This window comes from Phragmites australis, chromosome 7 (assembly GCF_958298935.1).
Source record: "Phragmites australis chromosome 7, lpPhrAust1.1, whole genome shotgun sequence".
NCBI lineage: Eukaryota > Viridiplantae > Streptophyta > Magnoliopsida > Poales > Poaceae > Phragmites > Phragmites australis.
Window position 1 is genome coordinate 20629338 of NC_084927.1, and position 17463 is coordinate 20646800.

Below are 17463 nucleotides of genomic sequence, written 5' to 3' on the forward strand. Positions count from 1 at the left end.
ATGCTGGCGGTGGTGCTTGCCGTGTGTCGTGATGTCGTGGTGCCTCTGTTGCTGCTCCTACACTCCCTCAGCATATCGTTAGTACTAGCCCTGGCCCCTGACATTCTGCATTGCTTCTCCCCTTGCTCGGCTTCCTTCTCTTCTGCAGGTTGGGCCTGTTGGGAGCTTCGTGATGCTAGGATGGTCGTGGAACGACGCGACTGCAAGGAGGTTGTGATGCTACTGCTTTGGTCTTGGCCCTGGCGCGGGCTACCTGTACCACCTTTTGTGCAGGTTCTGGGGTAGAGAGCAGCGAGCGAAAGCTCTGTCCAGCTTGCCGATGCTATTGTCGTTGACGTCCTTGGGTGTCTTTCCCTCCCTAGAGGCGACATTATCATATCTCCTTCGCCCTAGATGCTTCTCCAGGTGAAAACCTTGTCCGGGTATCTGGATAGGTGACGCTGACATTGATGTCATTACCTTGCTGAAGGCATCACTTCGAGAAGCCCCTGCTCTCTTCTGTAGGTTGGCCCCTATGTCCTCGTCTCGCAATAGCTCTTCATTCTGGATTGGCGCTTCGCGATAGCGAAGTGGTCCAATCCACAATCCTCCGAAGCAACACGCTGCCGACTTGTGTGTCTGAGAGGTGCGGCGTAGGAGCAGGGCTCCGTCGATCGAGTTATGGCGTGAGAGCAGAGCTTCGTTGATCTAAGTTGTGTGAGAGGCCGTTGTTTGGTTGGTTAGCGTGCGAGTTGAGTTGGGTTGGACTTGTCTGTTGTCTGGTTGTGCTATTTGGTGTGGACATCATTCTGTTCGAGTTGAGATCATTTTTGTCGTCCCGAGGTTGCCAGCTGTTAAGGTTTTTGAGTTCAATTTCCCTCATAAATGGGACCAACTCTCTTCTTTTTTTTAATAACATCAGCATCATTGGTGCCATCCTTTCGGCAAAAAAAAAAAAAGCCTGAGTAAGTTTGGGACTAGAGTTGGAGTAGTAGTTTGCTTTTTTACTTCATAATGTTTAACAGTGATATGTATTTAAAACTGATCAAAACATCTTATAGTTGTATTACCTTTTGTACCTTTGTTTTTGGATGGGGTTTTATCACTTGTTTAAGTTATTGATAGCGAAATAGAGTTTTTTAAGGAAGAAATAATGCAACTTAGGCTATTTCATCTTATTGTTGTTTTTTGCATATCTTTTTGTTGTATGGTATGTGAGATATTGTATATTTCTCTGGGCATGTGCTACTGTATCTGGTCAAGAAGTTGCAGAGTCTGTTAATTTGTTGAACCATCGTGGTTGAGGAAAGTAGCATTCAGTGTACCTTAGTTTATATGGCTGTTTCAGTATATCACCTATGCTGCAGGGCCTGTTTTGCATTCGATGCAGGGTTGATGGATATTTGTCATGCATTATGTTCATCATTTTTAATTAAGAGAAGAATTTGACTACTCATCGGGTTGGTGGGAAGCAAATTCTATAAAATCTTACTACGAAAGACTTTTGTAAAACCTTGATCTAGTCACACATTTTTTATCTAACGACTGAGCTGAAAATGAGAGAAGGAGAGGACGTGTCATCACAGAGAAAAAGGTTTTTCGTACTATCCAATTCTATATAATTTGCTTCCGAATTAATGTGTGGGGTACCGATACTTGAAGGTCTCTCCATTCCTATATGGGATGTTAGACTACCGCCAACCATATTCCTTTCATTTCGTTCCCTTCCCGATTCCCTTTTCTGTTTCCATTCCCTTTATTTTCTCTCATCTCCAACAGCTTCCCTTCGAAAGGAATCGCGAAGGGAAAGGAGAGAGAATCCCGTCCTGAAGGGAATGATCTTGAGAATCCCGTCGTGAAGGGAACCATGAAGAAAAACCGTTGAAAACGCTAAAGGGAATGGGAATTCTTTCACGATGAGAATCTGACCGTAAAAGAATCCCCTGGCCTTGGTCTTAGAGAGTGTCATGTCCAATGGGATGACCCTGGTTGCATTTTATATTGTTCTAGTATTCACAAGTGGAACACGGGAGGCGGCTCGCGCTAGCTTGTGGCACCACGGGCTATAATTTTTGCCAGGGTTGTTTTCAGCTATTATTTGTTGTTTATTATGTTTTAGCTCAGCAGCTGATTGTGAATGATTACGAATAAAAGAATAAAATATTTTGCTACCGTTGATGCCACTTACTGAGATTATTTATATCTCAATATTGCTTTGATTTATTTTAGGTGTACCACGGAGAGCGTAAAAATGAGCGTCATGGGATGGGTGTTAGACTGCACACACATGACAACACTAATTAGTTACTTCGATTATCTTCTACACAATAAATGGAGCGTGAACTTGATAATATGGTTTTATCGTGATGATGTCTAGATCTTGTTTGTAATCTTAATGTGCACATATGTCCTGTTTTCAAGTTATGGTTATAGTTCGTTAATTAAATTACTATGAACTTGTGTTTTTCATGCATTTTTAAGTGAAATGGGCATGATTTGATAGCAATAGTAACGCTGGACTGCGCCCGGAGCTCCGGGGCATTACGGTTTGTGCAGTGGCCCTTTCGCCTACATAATCTCCTTTCCAGGATGCAATTCTGCGCGTTTGCAACCTTGCCAAAACGGAGAGCGGATGGCTCAACTGATCAAGCTCTGGTAGAGAAGCAGGAACCATGAAGGCTTTTGCCTCCTGGCCTCGTGGAGGAAGGCCGTTGTTTGTCTTCCGCACGTGCACGCACGGACGCGGTAAGCTTCAAGAGACAAGGACATGGAGCGTGGCGTTCTTGATGGCCGCGCAGATGGGGCACGCGTCCACCGTGGCCTCGCACGCCCGGCACAGGCACAGGTGCCGGCACGGGAGCAGCAGCACGCACGCCTGCCCACCGCTGCACGCCTTGCACGACGCCGCCGCGGCCTTGGACCTGGACACGTCGTCGTCGTCGTAGTTGGCGTCGGCAGCCGGCGCCTCGAAGCAGCACGACTGAGCGTCCTCGGCCTCACCCTCGCCGACGGCCGCGGCGGCGGTGGCCGCACAGGATGACTGGAGGAGCTGGTCGAGGGTGGCGCGGAGACGGGAGGCGACGGCCTCGTTGCTTTTTGCGATGCCCATCCACGCCTGCCCTTCCGCGCCCATCTGTCGGGCCTTCTCCTCGAGCTCCGCGTTGCGGCGGAGCGCGCGTTCCAGCTCAGCCTCCGCCGTGCGGAGCCGCCCCGACGCGGCGCGCTCCACGATGGCCAGTAGCGCTCGGGCGTGCCTCCGCCGTGCCTCCTCCAGCCCCGCGCGCATCCTTTCGGTCTGCAAAACACGCAGCAGAACCGCAACAAATCAAACACCGTTCCACCAAATGAAGCAATTCCAATCACCAAGCACTCTCGTTCGAACAAGCCCGTACGGCCGTACCTCGAGTCTTACAAGCACGTCGATCTCCACGCCCTGGTGGTACAGCCGCGACAGGATGCCCTGCGACTGCAAAGCGATCGCGCCATCGGCCATGCTCCCGCTGGTAGACGCCGCACCGGAGCCCACCGCCCTATTCTGCACGTCCCCGACTGGCACTGGAAGCAGCCCCTGCGTCACTGCCGGGGGCAGAACCACGGACTGATCCTCCAGGATACCCTCCGCCGCCACGCGCGGCCGCTTCCTCGGCACGAATCCGTAGTTGCAGGTGACCTCGCTGCGGGGGAAGTCGCTGAGCACCGTCATGTCCCCGATCCCCGCTGCCGCCGGCACGCACCCGCCGTAGTCGTCCAATAACACCGAGCCACCCACCGTTGCGTCCTCCATAGCCCTGAAAACCGCGCAAGATCGGACACCGACGTTAATCGAACGGTTTCTAGGATCACAGCCGAGCAAGTGGAGGCGAGGGGGGGCGTGATTGCTTACCTGAAGGCATGGAGGTCGTGGGGGAAGGCATGAGAGAGGAGTCGCGCCTGCACGGCCATGGCCACCGCAAGGGCTGCGCGCGGGGAAGACAAGCAGGGGGCGTTGCAGCGTTAGGTTGGAAGTGGAAGCGGAAATGGTCGGGGAGTTAGATGGTTGTAGGCGTGGTTATATATACGGCCACGGTTAGGAGAGGCATGACCATGACTCGGGCGTGGGTGGGGCGTGTTGGGGGAAGACACGCCACGCAGCCGCGGCGGAGGCATTGCTAGCGCGACAAAAGCGGCCGTAGGAGGAATGGCAACGGGCGCCGTTCTGTAGTCTGTATGCACCTGCGCCGTGCTGTGTGGCAAATGGACTTCGTCTTGTCCATGGTTATCGACTTCGTTTACGGTTCTGAGTTCATTTTTTTCTTGGTTGCCTTGGGTGCGAGGTGTGAACGTGAACGTGAACGTGACGTGGAATTTGGCTGGTTGGGCCTTGGGGGATGGTCCGGTTGGATGAATATGATATGGATGAACCACTCATGCCATTTTCTTTTCTTTTTTTTTGTTTTTGTTTTTGGGCAGCACTCAAACCATTTTCTGTGTTTGGTTGTCAGTGCAATTGGCTAGTGCTTGTCATCGTAGTGACTTGTTTGGATAGGCAAGGACCAGCGCTGATACCATTTTTGGTTGGTGATAACAATGAGCTAGGCATGACTTTTGGTGATAACAAGGATTCTGTTGTGGTTAATTCTTTTTGTCATTAAACAATTAACTGCACTTTGCAGTTGCATGTGTCTCTTGGGGAGGCATCATTCTGATGCGGTTAATACCTTTTGTGATCAAACATCTAACTGCATTTTGCAGTTGCATATGTCTGTTGGGAAGGATGCATCCCCAACAGTAACTTATATCCATTCATTTGTATGAATATGTATATCAATGATAATGAAGAAAGACTTGATCATGTTCTCTATTTTGTACTCTACTGTTCTGTATCCATATATGACATATCATTTTCTTTTAATATTTTTTCCACCGAGTTTTAAAGGAGTTTTTAATGATATAAGGTCATTTTAGAATAAATGATCATAAATACAACTCTTAAGTTTGTCAAATGTGTAGATATATGAATCATCATACAAATAAATATCGAACTCCTAAACATTTGGTTGAGTTATACCTCCAATCAATTGGAAAAGGCAAACGAATTCAAGGTTATAAGTATGAGGTTCATTTCAATGCATAACCAGAAGACAATCTGGTGGCAGGTTCTTCTCATAATATTCCTCAGAAGATGGACATTGATCTGGTTCAGCAGAAGCAGGATGACTCCCTAAACGTCAACGACATGCCTGTGGAATTCAATTCCGAAGATATGTTTAGAAACCTCAATTAGTCTTCTAAATGTTCCATATATGTCATTAGCCTACTATTGCGCTACTTAATGTTGTATATTGTTGGTTATTATTTCCAATAATGTATCCTAAACATAATACTTATTTGTAATATATGTATACTATATATGAGTTAAATTCATACTAAATTTTCTTTAACTATATAAAATTTTTCGGGAAGCAACCAGATAGAGGAGGAAATTTATTTAGTGGATAGTTGTACCACTAATACCATATGGGAAACAAAATATTTCCATAATCTTACAAAGAGAAATGAAAAGGTTATGACTATCGCTGGATGCAATGCATTAATTGTTGGTTCAGATCGAGCCATAATTAAATATAGTAATTGAGATTGCAATCCTATATCGCGATTCCACCCGTAGCCTATTTGTTTGATGCAGAAACTCATACTAAAAATGGTGATGAATATCTACTTCTCACCAAGTATAATGGACATGACAAATAAGTATATGAGAAAATTCCTTCCTTATCATCTATATTGTATTATACATACATCAAACTCATACCACAAGTTGTGTTCAAAATAATTTTTCAAACTCTTGATAATTTCAATATTTGATATGATCGTCTTGGTCACCCAGGTTTAGAGATGATAAGAAAAATTATTAACAATTCTTTTGATCGCAACATAAATGCTGAAAAATTCCCAAAATCATCAGATTTTATATGCACAACATGTACAATAGGGAAATTAATTTTGAGACCCTTATACCATAAAATTAAAAATGAGCTACTTAATTTCCTTGAACGTATTTAAGAAGATATATGTGGCATATTCAATCATTATCTAGACCATTTAGGTATTTTATGGTGCTCATCGATGCATCTATGAGATAGTCCTATGTGTGTCTCTTATCCACTTGGAACCATACTTTTGCCAAATTAATTGCTCAATAGTCAAATTAAAAGCCAATTATCCTAAATGCAGGATAAAATCCATTCGAATGAATAATACCGCTGAATTTCCTACTGGACCATTCAATGATTATTGTACGGCTTTAGATATTAATTTAGAGCATTTAGTACCTTATGTACATACTCGAAAGCTGATTCTCTTATCAAAAGAGTCAAATTAATTGCACAACCACCCCTATAGAATTGTAATTTTCCCACATCTTGTTGGGGGCATGTGATATTACACGACGCAGTTTAATCCAAATTCGACCAATTGCTTACCATATAGCTTTCCTATTGCATTTAGTACATGGAAACCAACCAAGTATTTTTCATATGCGAAAATTCTTTTGCGCTGTGTAGGTACCAATATCACCATCGTATTGTACATCAATGGACCCTTGCGAAAAATAAGGATCTATGTGGGGTATAATTCACCGTCAATCATAAATATCTCAAGCTCCTAGCAGGAGACTTATTTATAGCTCTATACGGTGATTGTATTTTTTATAAGGATAGTTTTTAGCATTAGGGGAAGGTAAATACCATACAGAATGTCAGGAAATATATTGGAATATCACATACATTCAGTCCTTAGATTCATGTACTAAATGAATCTAAACAAGAAATTTAGAGAATCATAAATTTTCAATACATTGTAAATATTCCGCCAGATACATTTATGAAACACAACGGTGTCATAAAATCACATATCCCTGTGATCAATGCACCAAAAAAAGTGGAGATATCTAATAAAACCCCTCATCTCCCAATTACAACTAAGAGGAGGAGAAATATAGTCACAAAGGATAATGTTTTCTCAAAAACATCTGTGAAAGAAAAGTAAGATATCTTCTAGATCAGTAAATAAAATTCAACCTCAAGTTGAAAGACACCATTGTAAACTTAGATATTGAGACATTAAAACATCTACACTTCATTGTTAGGAAATCATGAGGAGTTAGAATATGTAAATAAAATTTCCACAAACTATATCAATTCAGGAGAACCATATAGCAAAAAGATTACTGGCATAAATTTTTCCTTGAAAATTGCCAAAAGCCTCAAACTAAATCCAGAACCAAAGTCTCTGGCAGAGTGCCTCAAAAGCTCAGACTGTGTCAAATGGAAGGAGTCAATTGAGATAGAATTATGCTCGCTTAACAAAATAGAGGTATTTTCCTCAATAATACCTACTCCTCATAATGTTTTTCCTGTGAGGGCCAAATGAGTTTTCATTAGAAATGAAACGAAAACAATGAGGTGGTAAGATATAAAGTGAGACTTGTAGCACAAAGGTTAACATAGAGACTCGACATTAATTATGATGAAACATGCTCTCCTGTTATGAGTGGAATAACGTTTCAATATTTAATTTCATTGGCAATACAAATGAACTTATCCATGCAGTTGATTGATGTAGCGACTGCATACTTATATGAGTCACTTGATTCGGATATCTATATAAAAGTCTATGAAAGACTTAAGATTCCAAATTCAAAAGCAAATCACAACATATATTGTATAAAACTACAAAAGTCACTATATGGCTTAAAACAGTCAGAAAGAATATGGTACAATCAAATATCTATGATGATTACCCATGTGTATTCATAAATAAATCCTCAATCGGATTTTGCATCATCTCAGTATATGTCAATTATCTTAATATCATCAAAAATACACAAGATATTAAAGAATCAAGCAATCATCTTATGATGGAATTTAGGATTAAAAACTTGGGTAAAACCAAATTTTTCTTAGGTCTACAACTTGAGAAATTTTCTTCAGAAATATTAGTACATCAATCTGAATATATCCAAAAAAATATTGAAAGAATTCAATATGGATAAATCATATTCATCTAAAACTCCTATAGTCATTCGATCCCTTGATATGGATAAAGATCCACTTAGACCTAGAAACCATGATGAAAAGATATTGAGACTTGAAGTTCCATATCTTAGTGTCGTCAGAGCACTCATGTATCTTGTAAATTGTACCTGATCTGATATTGCATTTGCAGTTAACTTATTAGCTAGATACAGTGCAGCCCCAACAGAAAGACATTTGACTGGCATATAGAATATACTCAGATATATCCAAGATACAGCACTTATTAGTTTATTCTATCAATTAAATCGAGATATGACCATGGTAGGATATACATATGTTGGATATTAATCTGATCATCATATTGCCAGATGACAAACTAAATTCTTCTTCCTATATGGTGGTATAACTTTCTCGTGGAAGTCATCAAAACAAAATTTGGTGGCTACTTTCACTAATCATTCTGAAATAATCACTTTATACGAGGCATCACATGAATGTGTATGAATTCATGGAATGTTTAACCACATTCAAAGGCCATGTGGTATAGATTCATTAAAATCACCCACTATTATCTATGATGATAATGTGGCTTGTATTACTCAAATTCAAACAAATTATATACAGAGCAATATTACAAAACATATTACTTCTAAATTATTTAATCTCCATGAATTATAGAAAAGTGGAGAAATAAATATTTTGCAAACAAAATCTTGTGAAAATCTAGTAGATTTATTCACAAAGTTCTTACCAAAATCTGCATTCCAGAAATATGTTCATGAAAATTGGTATGAGCCGACTTTAAGATTTGTAAAATTCAGATTTGTGAACTCCTAAATTATAATCTATTAACGGACATCAGATTATAAATATTGTACTCTTTCTTTTATGAGTTTTTTCAAGATAATTTCTCATAAAAGTTTTAATGAGGCAATGTTAATACAAAAGTTTTCAATGTCCAAATGACAAAGTTGATCGAGGGGATTGTTGTTCTTAATACCTTTTGTAATCAAACATCTAACAGTAACTTACATCTCTTTGTTTTGTATAAATATGTACACTACTACATAAATAATTTAGTACGACGCCCCTGTACAGATGGCTATTCGAAGCTATCTGTGCAAAAGGTATCACAGACGATACCAAACTAGAACCATCTAAAAAAATAACGAGAAATAGATTCCACGAAGTGGGACGCTTTAGTATGGAAGGTTCACATTTAAGAACCGTATGTACTAATAATACATACGGCTCTAAAATATGACCGTTTGTACAAAAGAAGTAGTTCAAACGGTTCCAATAAATACAGTGCATCCCGCAACGACCGTGAGTCCCGCAACGTTGTACATCCTGCTCACAACTCAGTACAGACGATCTCAACTCGAGTGTCCCGCATTACACCGAGCATCCCCCAAGCTTTCACTATTGTATCACAGGACCTTCTTATCCGGCTCCAACCATAGCCGCCACGTACTGCTGTTATATCGACACCCACCATTACCACCACCGTGTTCCCATCTCCCCCATCTGGCAATCTCCATCTCCCCATCGCTCGCTGCCCCAGCCTAGGGTTTTGCCTCCGACCGTCACCTCAGATCCCATCGCCATTGGCCCCCAATCCTCCTCCGTAGCTCGTCGTTGATCCCACCGACCTCCGATTCGCGCCCTCCCTTCCCGCAGGAGCACCTCAAGCTCTGGCATCAGGGCGTGCATGGGTGGCAGATCTATAGTAATGTCGTTAAGCTTTTCATTCCAGGTACTTTGAATATTGTTTCCCCTCTGAGTTGTGATTGGGTAATCACCCTATGCTGGTTTATTGATTCCAGGTACTAGATAGAATAATTTCTGGCGTGGAAGAGTTTTGGATTCAGCAATAAGGGTTGGGTTAAGTCTCCATTAAAGGGCGCAAAAGGGAACACAGAATTTCTTAGTTGCTTAGTTGATGAAGTAATGCTGGGAAGTTACGTAATAGAACAAAGTTATGTGCCGGAGATGCCCTGCAGGAAAGAAGCTTTATCTCTGTTTGTTTCTGTTAAATTAGAAATGCTTCTCTCTGTTTCCGTCAAATTAGAAATGCAAGGAATTTACATATTAGAAACGCAATCAATTATCGTGCAGTGAATCAGAAATTAGATTTTTTTTTTATTAATTTTAGAACTATCTATACTAATTATTTATACAGACGGTTAAAAACCATTTATAGTACAGATTCTTTTCTAAAGACGGTTAAAAATATATTTTGCACGGGATTTCTCAACTGTTTATATAAATATTTTCTTTAGTGGTACATCAATGACTAATGAAGAAAGACTTTATCCTATTCTCTACTCTACTGTTCTATTTTATTTTATAACAGATTCAAGATGCCCCGCTGCAGAACCGGATCATGTTCAACGGCATCAGTTGGCAAGCTTGGGAAAGAGTTAATTAACCTTACGTGGATCAGGGTAATACAGGTGGTGTGGTACAGTACAGAAGCCTCCTGTCTCCCACATGCACCATGCTCTGACGGATCAGAGGGCAATCTCTTGGATCCGAATCTTGATTAAATCCAGCACAAAAAAATCCTGTTCAGCCAGGCCGTACGTACGAGCGTTGATTAGCGCGCGGTCCATGCATTGTTGCAGATGCTTGAACGCGACGCCAATGCACCCATCCACGCGAACACGTCCACGCACAAAACAACAACCAGTGCGCTGCGACGTAGCGTACACTCGGATTCCGTGGCGCGGCCATGTTATGTGCCTGTGTTTAATTGTCTTGCCCCGGTACGCGTCAGGCTGGGCGCTGCACGTACCTGCAGTCCTGCACTCTCGCAGTGTGTCCTCGCCAGCTTCAAGGTGCACACCGACCGATCGGCCCGGCCCGAGCCTCCGTCTGGACGGGCAACCGGCGAGCTGGAGCCTGCACCCTTACGCGAATGCGCGCGCAGACGGCGCAGTACAGCAATGAACGCGAACCAACGTGATGAGCGGCGTGACCAATCGCCTCGCCTGCATAGGCCTGACGCCACGGCATTCACAATAAATAGATGAACAGCTCCCACAGGCATTACATAGTTGAGAATTTAATTGATTGGAGTGCGTCGACTCGGCCCACTGCTCGATCGTCGGTGCTGCTCAGTCACCGCGATCCATGCATGCCACGTGCTCGTACATCTGCAGCAGGGCCTGGGACCGACCGATCGCGATCTCGCCCATGATGGAGCTAGCACGATCCTTGTATCGATAGGTAGCATGATCCTCACTCATTGCTCATGCATATGCTAGCCCGGCCGGCCTCGATCGGAAAGCAGAGCCCCGACCGCCCGTGCGTCGATCCATGATCCGTCGATCAGTACACCGCACTGCATTTGTATCGAGGACAGTAATGCATGCGCTGCGCGCCGTGATATGGATCGAGCGGGTCAGTCGGCGGCACTGGCGCCAACACCATCCATCCCGCGCGACGCGGTCGATGAGAGATACGCTGCAACAAACGCATGTCCAGCGACGGCCGGCGGGACCAGCATTGATGCGTACACAGATGCGCGCACAGGAATGGCGTGATCCGTCAGCAATTAATCCAGCCATCGATGCTGCAGTAGCACCTGGAAATCCTGCGATAGCTTTACCACAGCATCGACGCCAAGCTGCCAGTCCGACCATCCATGCAACTGATCGGTTAACCATCTTTGTGGGCTTCTGAGTTGGCAGATCGACCATATTCACACCCACGCACGGTGCATGTACTTCTGCTCGACCTGTCGTTTGGTGGAGGCAGTAACGCTAGTGCTGTTACTACTATAGGCGTGGATGCCGTTTATTTTTCTGTGTAATCGCCGTGCAGCAGCAGCAAGAGGACCCAGGATTGTGGGGAGCAGTCAGAGAGACTAGGGTCCCGGTCAGATCGACCATGAACCGCCAGATACAGTTGCTGCAGTGCTAGCGGCTGCAACTGGTCAGATTTAATGACGCGTGCATGGCTAGAAATGAATCTAGCAGGAAGCAGTAGACGTTTGCCAAGAAAGAAAAGAAAAACCTGTGATGACTGATGAAACAGGTTGCTACAGAGTGGTACAGCGGATTTAGTGCAGCAGTGGAGTCATGCATGGCTTCAAATGAGGTACACTCACTAGCAGGATAGAAATAGGAGATAAAATTAACTCAGGAGTACCTGATATACGTGGTGCAACAGAAACAAAGTTCAGATTTAACCAAGATTTTCATGAAGTATTCATGTATTTGCCCAACAAAAGCGCTCTATGTCCGTGTCAGAAAATTAGACGACGCGGACGGCATACCCGGTTTGGACACCACAGTATTGAGTTTTCGATAAGTAGCAATTTTTAGTATCGGCTGTAGAGACATCTGTGCTGTGGTCTTCAGTTGTTTGTTTGTGAGTACTATGGTTGTATCGTCCTCAGCCCGTACAAGTTTCCTTGGGCACATCATCCATCGACAATATAAGTAGGGCTGTCAACGAGCCCAGTTTGAGCAAGCTCATCACCTCAAGCTCCAGCTCAGTGGAAGCTCGAGTCGAGTTTGAGATCCATCCAACCCTTAAGACTGGCTCGAGTGCGGCTCGACAGAAGCTCGCGAAGGCTCAAGCGACTTGAATAGGCTCGTTTACCAAAACAAGCTAAGGGCGGCAGACCAACAAGCAACAGCAATGAATTGTGAATGTATACTTTTGTCATACGATCGAAGCATAAGTTACTAACAAAAGTTGATGATAGAATGTATGTCATAATAGGAATATATAGATGTTATGTTAGGAGCAACAACAAGCATGTCTTAAACAACTACAAATTCCAGTTAACTTCAGTACAAATCTACTAGTTAACAAAAGAAGCTTCGTCCACAGACTGTTCAAAATACTGCTAGGCTGCAATTTCAGTTAACTTCAGTACAAGTCTACTAGTTAACCAAGCTTCGTCTACAGGCTGCCCAAAATACCACTAGGCTGCTAGCCATTCACTGCAGTCAATTGGAACGATAGAACCTCCAAGCACTTCACTCCAGTCAAATATTGCTTGCCTGTTGCTGTGCTGCACCGCTGCGTCCTTTGTGAACATTTGAAGTCTCAGAACTGTTATGACAAAAAAAAAAGTAATTGATACAACCTCAAGTACATACCTGATAAACTGGTAACTAATTGCTGCGCACAATTGAAATGGCTGTAGGAGTTTCACTTGATGCCAGATGAATGGAATTAACATCCTCCTCCTATGCAAGAACAGGATGTAAACAAATTAGATGGTGCATTTATGCTATTTGATGTTGAAAAACATATATAAACTGACCAGATCAATGTTTTTGTGGTGGCCTCGTCTACTCCAGCTGATGTACACACCAATGCTTGCACCATTGATGGGAGTAAAGAGCTACAATAATCATCAACCACTCGACCTCCGGTGCTAAAAGCCGACTCAGTTGATACAGTTGTAATTGGGATAGTAAGTGTTAACAAGTGACTGACCACGTCCATGTGCATAACTACCATGATACTTGCTCTCCTACTCCTTCGCTTAGATCCATAGGAATAGGGATAGTTGTTGTACTTGAGCTGATCTTGTACATGTATTTATACTCATGAGATCAATACAACTCGAACAGGGGTTTTTGATCCTATCCTTTGTTCATGGTATTAGTGACCCATGCAGTTTCTTCTTTCTCCCGAGCTTAATCTGCACACGCTTCTGCAACCCCATGGATTACAACCCGCTATGCCCCCTACCTCCTCCCCATCTGCCTCCTCCACCACCTCATCTCCCTCCTCCGACTCGCAAGTGCCCCAAGCTGTCTTGCCGCCAGATGTCTCTATCATCCAGATAGTGAACATCTGCACTCATGTCCTGGTGACTCTGGACCTTACAGAGTTCAACTACACCCAGTGGCACATCATCTTTGAATCGGTCTTCAGGAAGTTTGGGCTCGGTGACCACATCTCTGCCAAGCACGCTCCATGACGCCCCAACATCGACTGGATCATGATCGACAAATTGATCATCAATTGGCTGTAAGCGACGATATCTCATGAGATCCTCAACATCATCTTGCAGCCGAAATTGATGGCACTAAAGATTTGGACCAGGATTGAGGGGCTATTCCTTGACAACCAGCTCAACCGCACCGTGTATCTGGAGGCCGCGTACCAAAATCTCTATCAAGGTGAGCTGACCATTACCCAGTACTGCAGCAAGCTCAAGATGCTTGCCGACAGCCTGCGTGATGTCGGCCACCCCATCAGCCAGCCAAGCCAAATCTTGAACATGTTTCGCATCCTGTACTCCAAGTACCGGTTCACGGTCACCGTGCTCAGCTCCAAAACGCCATTCCCCACGTTCATGGAGACCCGCTCATGACTCCTCCTTGAAGAACTTTAGGATGAATAGCACGCTCCGATCGACGCAAGCCCAGGCTATCATCGTTGCCCACGACTCCTCGTTCTCCGCTGCTCCCTCAGGCGACGAGGGCATGGCCCACACCCGAAGAACAAAAGGAAGAAGAAGAAGGTCAAGAACAGTGGCACTAGTAACGACAACTCCTCCGGTAATACCAACACGTAGCCTCGTCCAGCCCCGTCTGCCCCTGTCACATGGATCCCCAGTTTCAACCCATGGACGAGTATGGTGCAGGTGTGGCCTCTACCGTTCTGTACACCAGGCGTAGGTGTCCTTGGACCACGTCTAGGCATGCCACCACAGTAGGTGCTTGCTGCGATGCATGGCACGCCCTCGGCTACTGCTCTGTCTCCATCGACCTGGGACCAGATAGCCCTCCTCAACGCCCTTGCCACTACCGATGTGACGGCGCCATCGACATACAGCACCTTCAACTAGTTCCTCAAAACCGAGGCAATCTCACACACGGTGGCTCATCCTGGTATTCTCTCCTCTACCAAACCCCTCCCTGTCTCTTCCTTCATCATAGTCGGCAATGGTGCCCACCTCCTGGTCACTCACTCCGGTGCAACCACCATTGCCGCTGTTTCTTCCCCCATTTATCTTTGCAATGTGTTGCTTTCTCCTGTGTCACACCCAGTTTTAACGGACCAAACCAAGTGCAGCTTATGTGTGCCTAGGAAATTTAACACGCATAAGGATATCATAGGTGAAAATAACAGTAGCAATACTTTAACTTACAACTGTTCAACTCTTCCACTAATAACTTAAGCTAAACAACTTTATTAACTAAACAACGACAAACTAAAGATGGCAGCGGGATGAAAACATCGGCAACCAAGCAACTCCACATGCACCGACTGGAATACACACTCCTAGAACACCAGGTCATCATCTTGGAAATCTTCAAAGTCTTCTACTGAGCAGCATATGCATTGTGGGAGATAGCAAGGATGAGCGTAAGGAGTACTCTGCAAGTGGGTAAAGTAATGACATGCAGGCTTCCAATAAGAATAGGCTAACAATATGGTATATTTGTGTAAATGTGAGTATAAAAACAATAATGTAACTGAAAAGCATTAAGTAGTTGTTTAGTGAATATAATCCAACTGACCCAAGAACTAGCACTCAAGGTTAACTACCTTGTAAACCATAACCACCTTGAACTAATAGTACCACAAACTTATAACCACAACATAACCAACTAATCATATGAGGATCCAAGTCTCTCATAAGTACGGGCATGACTGTTATAATAGTTTTATACTCTGCAAAGGTTGTCCAACTTTACCCATGAGATTTTCATATTGCTGTATTTGCAAGACACTTAACACACTCCTATGGTGTGTCACCAGAGATTACTATGAAGCATGGTCCATCAATTAGATCCTGTCACTCCAATGAATGAGAGCTAGATGTCTAATCAATATGCTAAGCTTTACTCATATTGGTCTTGTGGTTGGTACGATATTTCTTGGGTTGTCGCTCCATGAATCGGCTTGTCTAGGATTTGTTCCTAACAATGTGTCTGAAAAATAACAAGGTTACCTTCGTGGATCAGAGATCAAACATGGAACGAGGCACACCCGATTTATACCAGTTTGGGCCTCCAGTTGGAGTAATACCCTACGTCCTGTGTGGATGATTATGTATATGTATTCACCCGAGTACAGGTAATATGGCTAATTTATTACAAGGAGTAGATCAGATCTAATTTAAGCTAAAGCTAAAGTCACTGAGTTCCTCCTGTATCAAGGCCCTAATTCTTGCCTCAAGTAGTCTGAAAAAAAACCTCCCCTGGGGATCTAGGTCCGCACCTTATATAGGGGTGATGTACCTCCTCATGTCTATCCATAGTCGATAAAGAGTCCTTGTTGCCCAAGTAGATAAATCTGTTATGGATACTAGTCTTTTTGAGTTGGGTAAGTAATCGAGGCCTTTCTAATATACACCTTTTAGGTTCCGGGAGTATCAGGTACCGTAGATTTTGGTTTTGTAATATTCGGAGTTATTAAGTATGCACACGGTATATCCCGTCCATATATGTTATACTCCTTATGCGTATATGCCCCATAGTTAGATATTCGATTGGTCCATATATGTGACACTTGGGCAAAAACTATCCAACAGGGTAATAACTAGCAGAACCTAACATCTTTGCTGGGAACGTATCCACAAGCCCACCACGTGAACCAACATTATCAAAGTCGTCTCTTTGCCTAAGTCCTAGGGTTCCATGTTACTATACCAAGTTCACCATCAACACTGCATATGTCCACTAGTCCTTTGAAAGACACTTCCCAACATCTCGACAGGATGGCTAAGCAATTCTACATAAAAGACTCATATCAACTACCACATAAGCTTTAAGGGATGTAAAGGAACTAGGTAAACCCTAACATTGGTGACTACCTATTAGATTAATGGACACTGCATGAAATTTATAAAATGAAACATTTAAAAACATAGGTTCAATATGGTCAAGGATACTTGCCTTCTCCTTGCTACTACTCAGTATACTCTAGCTCATTGTCTTGATGTTCCTCAAACTGATCCGACAAATTATTATCTAATTGCACAATTACCTACAAAGTATACAAACAAACACACTAAGAACATTATACAAACAAACAACAACAAAGATAGAACTTATCTAGAGAGATAGAGCTCTGAAAAATGAATCCAATAACGTAAGAATCGCCTAAAAAGGAGTTAAAAAGAAAAAGTTATGGTAGTTTTTCTAAACAGGAGCTTTTCTGCAAAATTACATGAATTTATAGAATTATTGGATTTATTTTTATATTGGAAAACAGATTTATTGTGCAATGCTTACTAGGCTAACATCTCAGCGGATCTGCTGACATGGCGGTTGATTTAGCATGGTGATGTGAGTGAGGGTGCTGATTGGATTAAGTGGGACACATTGTAGCTCTGGATTGGAGGATGAAGGGGTATGCATCTAATCTAATCTGGACCGCACGTTTTAGATCCAATGGTCTAGAGATTTCTAACATTTTCCCGGTTGAGAAGAAGAGTAGCAGTAAGTTACGAGTTTGCATTGATTTTAGATATTTGAATAAAGCT

The 17463-nt window shown here is 43.3% G+C and overlaps 2 protein-coding genes across 2 annotated transcripts; one reads left to right on the plus strand and one right to left on the minus strand.

The window, feature by feature from the left end:
* Nucleotides 1-2452: 2452 nt before the first annotated feature.
* On the minus strand, nucleotides 2453-4112 carry LOC133924140 (probable BOI-related E3 ubiquitin-protein ligase 2). The gene is made up of 3 exons (XM_062369544.1): nucleotides 3863-4112; nucleotides 3380-3767; nucleotides 2453-3274 (listed from the first exon to the last, which is right to left on the minus strand). The coding sequence occupies exons 1-3, from the start codon at nucleotides 3919-3921 to the stop codon at nucleotides 2732-2734; spliced, it is 990 nt and encodes a 329-aa protein (XP_062225528.1). The 5' UTR covers nucleotides 3922-4112; the 3' UTR covers nucleotides 2453-2731.
* A 9589-nt stretch (nucleotides 4113-13701) lies between these two features.
* Nucleotides 13702-14340, plus strand: LOC133925451 (uncharacterized). Its single transcript, XM_062371379.1, has 2 exons — nucleotides 13702-13912; nucleotides 14000-14340. The coding sequence occupies exons 1-2, from the start codon at nucleotides 13702-13704 to the stop codon at nucleotides 14338-14340; spliced, it is 552 nt and encodes a 183-aa protein (XP_062227363.1).
* Nucleotides 14341-17463: the final 3123 nt, after the last annotated feature.